Source organism: Oncorhynchus nerka, unplaced genomic scaffold, assembly GCF_034236695.1.
Source record: "Oncorhynchus nerka isolate Pitt River unplaced genomic scaffold, Oner_Uvic_2.0 unplaced_scaffold_2043, whole genome shotgun sequence".
Classification (NCBI taxonomy): Eukaryota; Metazoa; Chordata; class Actinopteri; order Salmoniformes; family Salmonidae; genus Oncorhynchus; species Oncorhynchus nerka.
In genome coordinates, this window is record NW_027039283.1 from 36,151 (window position 1) to 46,456 (window position 10,306).

The 10,306-nt window shown below is 46.6% G+C and overlaps 1 protein-coding gene across 1 annotated transcript; it reads right to left on the reverse strand.

Moving 5' to 3' along the window:
- Window positions 1-645: 645 nt before the first annotated feature.
- LOC135567447 (uncharacterized) lies at window positions 646-8,262 on the reverse strand. Its single transcript, XM_065014838.1, has 3 exons — window positions 7,756-8,262; window positions 1,402-1,529; window positions 646-808 (listed from the first exon to the last, which is right to left on the reverse strand). Exons 1-3 carry the CDS (start codon window positions 8,260-8,262, stop codon window positions 646-648), a joined length of 798 nt encoding a protein of 265 aa, XP_064870910.1.
- Between the last annotated feature and the right edge of the window lie 2,044 nt (window positions 8,263-10,306).

Sequence of the window (10,306 nt, forward strand, 5' to 3'; positions counted from 1 at the left end):
CGTCTTTGTCTCCATCCCTCTCTCTTATGCCCTCTCGCAAAAACACAGATGTGCACTCACACACACCAACGCAAACAAACACACACACATTCACACACACACACTAAACAATACTGCCTGTTTACAGTTTGGCAGGACACACACACACAGAATAGAATAAAGCCTGGGTGTGTTTGTGGAGTTTGCACTGAGAGAGCGACCAAGGAGGGTAGGAGAGGGGCCTGAACAAGGGCTGTGCCCAGCAAAGGGGTCATGTCAGGCACAGCAGCCAGGTTAGAGGGCAGAGGAGGAGAAGTCCAGTTCACCCTCACATCTCATACCGGGCAGTGGAGTCAGTCACAGAACTAGGTCACACAGTGTCAACATAAGTGCCAGTCTTTTCACAGGAGCCTCAAGAATGTTTTGCCAGCATTTAAAATGCAGCCACAGCTTATGTGATGTTGTGATGGACCAAGGACCGACGTATTTGTGATCTTATAGAAAGTAAAAAATATTTTCCAGTTTATCCACACTCCTAGACGATAGTCTGTGAAAACACCAACTGCTAAATTAATTTAGATTGCCTTACAGATTATTAGAGAGGGTTGCATGGGTGGTGGCCAGCAGCATACCACCCTGCATCCCACTGTTGGCTTGCCTCTGAGGCTAAGCAAGGTCCTGGTCAGTCCCGGGATGGGAGTAGGGGGCACCACTGCCTCTGGTCGAAGGAGACCCCAATGCGCCAGGGCAGTGATTGGGGACATTGCCCTGTGTAGGGTGACATTTTTCAGACGGGACGTTAAGCAGGTGTCCTGACTCTCTGTGGTCACTAAAGATCCCACGGCACTTATTGTAAGAGTAGGGGTGTTATGTTAACCCCGGTGTCCTGGATACATTTCCAAACTGGCATCACCAGCTTTCACACATTCACACCCCCCCTCTCCCCTTTAACAATATCCAGGTCATTGCTTTAAATTAGAACGTGTTCAGTCAATTTACCTAGTAAAATAAGGGTAAAAAAAAATAAGGTGCTGGCACAACTATTTTATAGGCATTTCCTGGTTTCAAAACCCATGTCTACTGTAAGGATATAGCTTGCCTGCTATAAAATGTTGCCTACACACAATGCAACTATCAATTCAATGTTTACTTTTCTTATTGAAGGGCTACTGACCATCATTGAAATACATTATTCATCGTTTCAATGAATTCACGTAACATGCAAATTGATATAGGCATGCTCAAATTGATCACATCGAAAACTGTTCCCGAACCACATTCATTAAATACCAATTAAATTAAACAGTTCAAAGCAAACCTCTTAAGTGATAGCTAGCTGTTACTAGCTACAAATTGTATCTCCAGCGAGTTGCGTTTTGACCAGGATACAAGATCAAACCGCGGCGATAGCTGTCTGTGTACGGAGGTGACCGCCGCGCCGTGTGCCAGTCTGCCCGCTCGGAGTGCTCCACTGGCACGGGCCGGGGGGCGACAGAGAATGGCAGTGACTGCAGCAACACGCGATCCAGGAGCGCCACGGCGTTTGCCAGCTGTCAAAAACGTATACGGATATATTAACGAACTTTAATCAGTTTGAAAAGGTCCACATCTTTCGCTTTTAGTCCCGTCTTTCATTGCAATATACGCATCCCATCCGCAGGCCTGTGAATCGGGTGCCTGTCAGGACTAGCTAAGCTAGCTAAACTAGCAAGCTAACATAGCACTGCTAAAATATTTTGGGTTCGCCCCAGCGCACCATCCACCTCATGCACTCAGACAACCGCACAGTATCCGCTGCTTCCGCGATTACCCAAGAATTAAAAACAACAGATTGTCACAAACTGTATCGATGAGGTTGACAGTTGTCCCACGGTGTCAGCTATCGATTCCAAATCGTATTTATTTAAATATTTTGGGGATGGGGAAATGACTCCCACTGCTATACTCCATTTTACCGACATCAACAGGTCATCTCAGGACACGCAGCAGCTGAGGGCGAGCCAGACGGAACCAGTGCGGCACAGAACAGGGGTGTTTCAAGTCGGTAGACAAGACATCTATTTAACCACTTCTCACCAATGTGATAGATGGCCAAAATATTTGTATCCGAAACTTACAATTATTTTAATCGTGTAGCTCACATAAATTCTTACAATTGACGGTACATAAAAATATTTGATCGTGCACTGTAAAAAGTTTTCGATCATATTGCCGAGGAGAAAGTAGCCACAAAGGCATGTGGGGCTCGGAAGTCGCAAGCCGGTGAGGTGTTTAAAGTTTGTGATGGTGCCATCCTCTTACCAACCCATCCCCCATCGCACACCTTTCCCAAAACAATAGTTTACCCCCACGAAACATTCCGAACCCATCTAATATCTGCCCCAAACCGCGGTGCCAACTAGGGACACCGGTCTTGCCCACCGCCCCTGCATCCTCATACGACCCCATCAGACATCCTCATTCTCCAGCAGATACTCACCCCTTAGCTGGGAAACTGATCCAAAACGTTTCAATGGAGGATTCGATAGCCCTCTCCCCGCACTCTCTTGCTACAGGCAGCCATTCGTTGTGAGCAATGGCGAGACGCCGATCGCAGAGCTATCGAGGGCGGAACAGTGTCCCAGGGGATTGCGGAGCTCCGAGTCACCGATCGCGCCGAACAGAAAGACAAGCATGACGCGCTCATCATTCAATCGCATGATCGTCTCAAGCACAGCCTCAATTTGGGGAGACCTATCCCACGGCGTGATGTGTTTGCGCATTGGCACAGCAGCGTGCAGAAACCGCCTCTCTCCCTTCTCCCTGTGCTGTGTGTGAGATAGAAATGGGAAAGTAAACTGTGTGTGTGCGTGCACGTGTGTCTGGACTACATTCATTTAGGTGAACCCAGTGCGTGCAAAGAATAAATAATCATGCCTGCAAGTAACGGGTACGGGGAATCAAATAAAAACACATTTTGCTTAGAGAGAGATGGAGCCCTGAGTTCTACCATTGCATGGCTGAGTTGGACCTGCTTTATAGCCTAAGTGGGCTATTTCATGGGGAATATATATATATTTTTTCAGGCTACCTACACTTTAAAAAGTCACTGGCTAACTCATTAATGAAAATGAGTAGTGGCTACTCAAACATCTCCAACCGTCAGTAGAACTCAAATCATAAAAGTGGTACTAAATTATATGTCAATAAGATTTCATATAATTTCATGTTTTTGAGTACTGTTAACAAATATTAACGTACTGAGTAAATAACTGTATTTATTTGTGTTCAGCTAATGTAAAGTTAATGATTATTTAATATTTTAAAGTCAATTGAACATTTCTTAAATAAGTTAATCTTACTTGATTCTATTATGTTTTGCATTTTTACTTAAATGATAAGAGGCTGCCAGCCCTCTTTTAAGGTCCTAACTACAGAATAGTGTCTATTCCAGATGCGTAGGAGACTAAATAAGAATACTGTCGAAAAAATAAATACATGTCTTCAAATATCAAAGTAGTAGTCAGACACATTGATATTTTAGTAAAAAAACACTTGATTTATCTGTGTTTTGCTGATATAGAATTATTACGTTTTTGCAAATTATGTTTTTTGTTGTTGAATTTAGGATACTTTTACACAATGTTGTATGCATGTTTGAAGAAAGAAAAGTAATGAAGGTAAATAATTAAGTGAAAGGGAACCCTGCATGTTTATGTTCAGTACATCACATAATGTTCAGGTAACCTCAATCGTTATATTTCAGAATACATAATACAATTTATTGTTAAAAAGTTAATAGAACACAAAACAGTTAAGTATTTAGAACTTAAAAAGATAACTATATGGTTGGCGATGTCACTTTATTACTTTAAGTCTTGAACACTAATACTTTGGGTTACTCGAATGGTTCTAGGCAATGGGTTTCCTCAAAAAAAATGTAGTTAGCTGAACTAATGACTTTTTACAGTGTGCGACATATGCTTCAGCCTATAGCAGCATTTCCCAAACTCGGTCTTCGGGACCCCAAGGGGGGCATGTTTTGGTTTTTGCTCTAACACTACACAGCTGATGCAAATGATCAAAGATGATTTGGTCCTGCCGTACATACCTACACGTACGCTACGGTCACAAGATGCAGGCCTCCTAATTGTCCCTTGGAATTTCTAAGCAAACAGCTGGAGGCAGGGCTTTCTCCTATAGAGCTCGATTTTTACGGAATGGTCTGCCTACCCATGTGAGAGACGCAGACTCAGTCTCAACCTTTAAGTCTTTACTGAAGACTCATCTCTTCAGTGGGTCATATGATTGAGTGTAGTCTGGCCCAGGAGTGTGAAGGTGAACAGTCCTCTCTCGGAGGACCTGAGCCCTAGGACCATGCCTCAGGACTACCTGGCATGACGACTCCTTGCTGTCCCCAGTCCACCTGGCCGTGCTGCTGCTCCAGTTTCAACTGTTCTGCCTGCAGCTATGGAACCCTGACCTGTTCACCGGACATGCTACCTGTCCCAGACCTGCTGTTTTCACCTCTCTAGAGACAGCAGGAACGGTAGAGGTACTCCTAATGAGCGGCTATGAAAAGCCAACTGACATTTACTCCTGAGGTGCTGACTTGCTGCACCCTCGACAACTACTGTGATTATTATTACTTGACCCTGCTGGTCATTTATGAACATTTGAACATCTTGGCCATGTTCTGTTATAATCTCCACCAGGCACAGCCAGAAGAGGACTGGCCACCCCTCATAGCCTGGTTCCTCTCTAGGTTTCTTCCTAGGTTTTGGCCTTTCGAGGGAGTTTTTCCTAGCCACCGTGCTTCTACACCTGCATTGCTTGCTGTTTGGGGTTTTAGGCTGTAGTTTCTGTACATCAATTTGAGATATCAGCTGATGTAAGAAGGGCTATATAAATACATTTGATTTGATGATCAAAGCTTGATGATTAGTTGATTATTGGAATAAGTTGTGTAGTGCTAGGGCAAAAACCAAAACATGCACCCCTTGTAGTCCCGAGGACCAAGTTTGGTAAACCCTGGCCTATACTGTTACCTGTCATCTCCCCCAACATGATCAATAGAGCACTACAGACCTTATACAATGTAAATGCTTTTACTAATATGGAAGCCATCAGTATGAAGGGTATAATGTGAAAAATGATTCACAGCACCAGATACAGTGGGGAGAACAAGTATTTGATACACTGCCGATTTTGCAGGTTTTCCTACTTACAAAGCATGTAGAGGTCTGTAATTTTTATCATAGGTACACTTCAACTGTGAGAGACGGAATCTAAAAATCAAAAATCCAGAAAATCACATTGTATGATTTTTAAGTAATACATTTGCATTTTATTGCATGACATAAGTATTTGATCACCTACCAACCAGTAAGAATTCCTGCTCTCACAGACTTGTTAGTTTTTCTTTAAGAAGCCCTCCTGTTCTCCACTCATTACCTGTATTAACTGCACCTGTTTGAACTCGTTACCTGTATAAAAGACACCTGTCCACACACTCAATCAAACAGACTCCAACCTCTCCACAATGACCAAGACCAGAAAGCTGTGTAAGGACATCAGGGATAAAATTGTAGACCTGCACAAGGCTGGGATGGGCGACAGGACAATAGGCAAGCAGCTTGGTGAGAAGGTAACAACTGTTGGCGCAATTATTAGAAAATGGAAGAAAATCAAGATGACGGTCAATCACCCTCGGTCTGGGGCTCCATGCAAGATCTCACCTCGTGGGGCATCAATGATTATGAGGAAGGTGAGGGATCAGTCCAGAACTACATGGCAGGACCTGGTCAATGACCTGAAGAGAGCTGGGACCACAGTCTCAAAGAAAACAATTAGTAACACACTACGCCGTCATGGATTGAAATCCTGCAGCGCACGCAAGGTCCCCCTGCTCAAGCCAGCGCATGTCCAGGCCCGTCTGAAGTTTGCCAATGACCATCTGGATGTTCCAGAGGAGGAATGGGAGAAAGTCATGTGGTCTGATGAGACAAAAATAGAGCTTTTTTATCTAAACTCCACTCGCCCTGTTTGGAGGAAGAAGGATGAGTACAACCCCAAGAACACCATCCCAACCGTGAAGCATGGAGGTGGAAACATCATTCTTTGGGGATGCTTTTCTGCAAAGGGAACAGGACGACAGGACGACTGCACCGTATTGAGGGGAGGATGGATGGGGCCATGTATCGTGAGATCTTGGCCAACAACCTCCTTCCCTCAGTAACAGCATTGAAGATGGGTCGTGGCTGGGTCTTCCAGCATGACAATGACCCGAAACACACAGCCAGGGCAACTAAGGAGTGGCTCCGTAAGAAGCATCTCAAGGTCCTGGAGTGGCCTAGCCAGTCTCCAGACCTGAACCCAATAGAAAATCTTTGGAGGGAGCTGAAAGTCCTTATTGCCCAGCGACAGCCACGAAACCTGAAGGATCTGGAGAAGGATCTGTATGGAGGAGTGGGCCAAAATCCCTGCTGCAGTGTGTGCAAACCTGGTCAAGAACTAGAGGAAACATGATCTCTGTAATTGCAAACAAAGGTTTCTGTACCAAATATTAAGTTCTGCTTTTCTGATGTATCAAATACTTATGTCATACAATAAAATGCAAATAAATTACTTAAAAATCATACAATGTGATTTTCTGGATTGTTGTTTTAGATTCCGTTTCTCACAGTTGAAGTGAACCTATGATAAAAATTACAGACCTCTACATGCTTTAAGTAGGAAAACCTGCAAAATCTGCAGTGTATCAAATACTTGTTCTCCCCCCTTTATATCTCAGAGTGAGTTTGCCTCCATTTTCGCATGTAGTCCTATGTATTTTCAGGTCTGTATTAACATACAGCTCCAAAACACATTTATATGCATTCATACATGTTTGTATGTCTGCACACACATATATTCATCATTATGTTCATGCATACTGTCATGTTCGTTGAATGGAGGAGACCAAGGCGCAGCGTGATATGAATACATGTTACTTTTAATAAGACAGACACTAAACAAACGTGAAGCTATATAATAGTATTGCAGACACAGGAAACTAGACATAGACAATAACCCATGAAATACCCAAAGAAGATGGCTGCCTAAATATGGTTCCCCATCAGAGACAACGATAAACAGCTGCCTCTAATTGAGAACCAATCTAGGCAACCATAGACATACATGAACACCTAGATGGTAAACAACCCCATAAACATACAAAACCCCTAGACAGTACAAAACACATACATCACCCATGTCCATCCCTGACCTAGCCAAAATAACAAAGAAAACAAAGAATACTAAGGTCAGGGCGTGACAGTACCCCCCCCCCCAAAGATGCGGACTCCCGGCCGGACACCTAAACCTATATGGGAGGGTCTGGGTGAGCATATATCCGAGGTGGCGGTTCTGGCTCGGGACGTGAACCCCGCTCCACTTCCCACTTAATGTCTCTGGAGCGGGAACCCTCACCGCCGACTACGGACTAGAGGACACCACTGGACTGATGGTCGAGTCTGGAGTGAGTGGCACCTATGGACTAGAGGGAGACTCTGGCGGATCCGGACTGGAGGGAGACTCTGGCGGATCCGGACGCTCTGGACTGGGTACTGTCGCCGGACGCTCTGGACTGGGTACTGTCGCCGGACGCTCTGGACTGGCGAGGCGCACTGTAGGCCTGGTGCGTGGTGCCGGCACTGGTGGTACTTGGCTGGGGACACGCACCTCATGGCAAGTGCGGGGAGGAGGAACAGGGCGTAATGGACTGCCGAGGCGCACTATAGGCCTGGTGCGTGGTACCGGCATTGGTGGTGCCGGGCTGAGGACACGCACCTCAGGGCGAGTGCGGGGAGGAGGAACAGGGCGTACAGGGCTCTGGAGGCGCACTGGAGGCCTGGTGCGTGGTACCGGCATTGGTGTTGCCGGGCTGAGGACACGCACCTCAGGGCGAGTGCGGGGAGGAGGAACAGGGCGTACAGGGCTCTGGAGGCGCACTGGAGGCCTGGTGCGTGGTACCGGCATTGGTGTTGCCGGGCTGAGGACACGCACCTCAGGGCGAGTGCGGGGAGGAGGAACAGGGCGTACAGGGCTCTGGAGACGCACAGGAAGCCTGGTGCGTGGTGTTGGCACTGGTGGTACTGGGCTGGGGACACGCACCTCAGGGCGAGTGCAGGGTGCTGGCACAGGACGCACAGGGCTGTGCAGACTCACAGTACGCAGAGCCGGCGCAGGATATCCTGGTCCATGGAGGTATACTGGAGACCAGGAGCGCTGAGCCGGCACCCTCCTTCCTGGCTGGATGCTCATTCTATCCCGGCCAATGCGAGGAGCTGGAATATAGCACTGGGCTAGAAATGCAGCACTGGGCTAGAAATGCGCACTGGAGACACCGTGCGCATCTCTGCATAACACGGTGTCTGACCAGTTACATGCTCCCCACGGTAAGCATGAGGAGTTGGCTCAGGTCTCCTACCTGACTTTGCCAATCTCCTCATGTGCCACCCCCAAAAAAATTGTCTTGGGGCTGCCTCTCGGGCTTCCGTGCTAGCCGTGTACCCATATATCTTCGCCGTTCCTTCTGTGCTCTCTCCACCTGCTACCATGGAAGGGTCTTGTCCCCTGCCATTACCTCCTCCCAGGTCCAGGATGTTTTACCGTCCAGGATGTTTTACCGTCCAGTATTTCGTCCCGAGTCCACGATTCCACAAAGCGCTGTTCCTCCTTATCACGCTGCTTGGTCCTTTCATGGTGGGTTATTCTGTCATGTTCGATGAATGGAGGAGACCAAGGCACATAGTGATATGAATACGTTACTTTTAATAAAGACGGACACTGAACAAACTTACAAAAACAACAAACCAAACGCTATATAATACTAGTGCAGACACAGGCAACTAGACATAGACAATAACCCACAAAATACCCAAAGAAGATGGCTGCCTAAATATGGTTCCCAATCAGAGACAACGATAAACAGCTGCCTCTAATTGAGAACCAATCTAGGCAATCATAGACAGACATAAACACCTAGATGGTAAACAACCCCATAAACATACAAAACCCCTAGACAGTGCGAAAAACACATACATCACCCATGTCACACCCTGACCTAACCAAAATAATAAATAAAACAAAGAATACTAAGGTCAGGGCGTGACACATACATATTTTCATACACGCATATGAGCATGGAAGCACACCATGCAGATAGGCCTACAGTCATCACACATAAACTCAGCAACAACAAAAAACGTCCTCTCACTGTCAACTGTGTTTATTTTCAGCAAACTTAACATGTGTAAATATTTGTATCAACATAACAAGATTCAACAACTGAGACATAAACTGACAAGTTCTACAGACATGTGACTAACAGAAATGGAATAATGTGTCCCTGAACAAAGGGGGGGTCAAAATCAAAAGTAACAGTCAGTATCTGATGTGGCCACCAGCTGCATTAAGTACTGCAGTGCATCTCCTCCTCATGGATTGCACCAGATTTGCCAGTTCTTGCTGTGAGATGTTACTCCACTCTTCCACCAAGGCACTTGCAAGTTCCCAAACATTTCTGGGGGGAATGGTCCTAGCCCACACCCTCCGATCCAACAGGTCCCAGACGCGCTCAATGATTGAGATCCGGTCTCTTCGCTGGCCATGGCAGAACACTGACATTCCTTTCTTGTAGGAAATCACACACATAAGGAGCAGTATGGCTGGTGGCATTGTCATGCTGGAGGGTCCGATCAGGATGAGCCTGCAGGAAGGGTACCACATGAGAGAGGAGAATGTCTTCCTTGTAATGCACAGCGTTGAGATTGCCTGCAATGACAACAAGCTCAGTCCGATGATGCTGTGACACACCGCCCCAGACCATGACGAACCCTCCACCTCCAAATAGATCCCACTCCAGAGTACAGGCCTCTGTGTAACGCTCATTCCTTCGGCGATAAATGCGAATCCGACCAACACCCCTGGTGAGACAAAACCGCGATTCATCAGTGAAGAGCACTTTCAGCCAGTCCTGTCTGGTCCAGCGACGGTGGGTTTGTGCCCGTAGGCGACGTTGTTGCCGGTGATGTCTGGTGAGGACCTGCCTTACAACAGGCCTACAAGCCCTCAGTCCAGCCTCTCTCAGCCTATTGTGGACAGTCTGAACACTGATGGAGGGATTGTGTGTTCCTGATGTAACTTTGGCAGTTGTTGTTGCCATCCTGTACCTGTCCCGCAGGTGTGATGTTCGGATGTACCGATCCTGTGCAGGTGTTGTTGTACGTGGACTGCCACTGAGAGGACAATCAGCTGTCCGTCTTGTCTCCCTGTAGCGCTGTCTTAGTATGGACATTGCATTTTT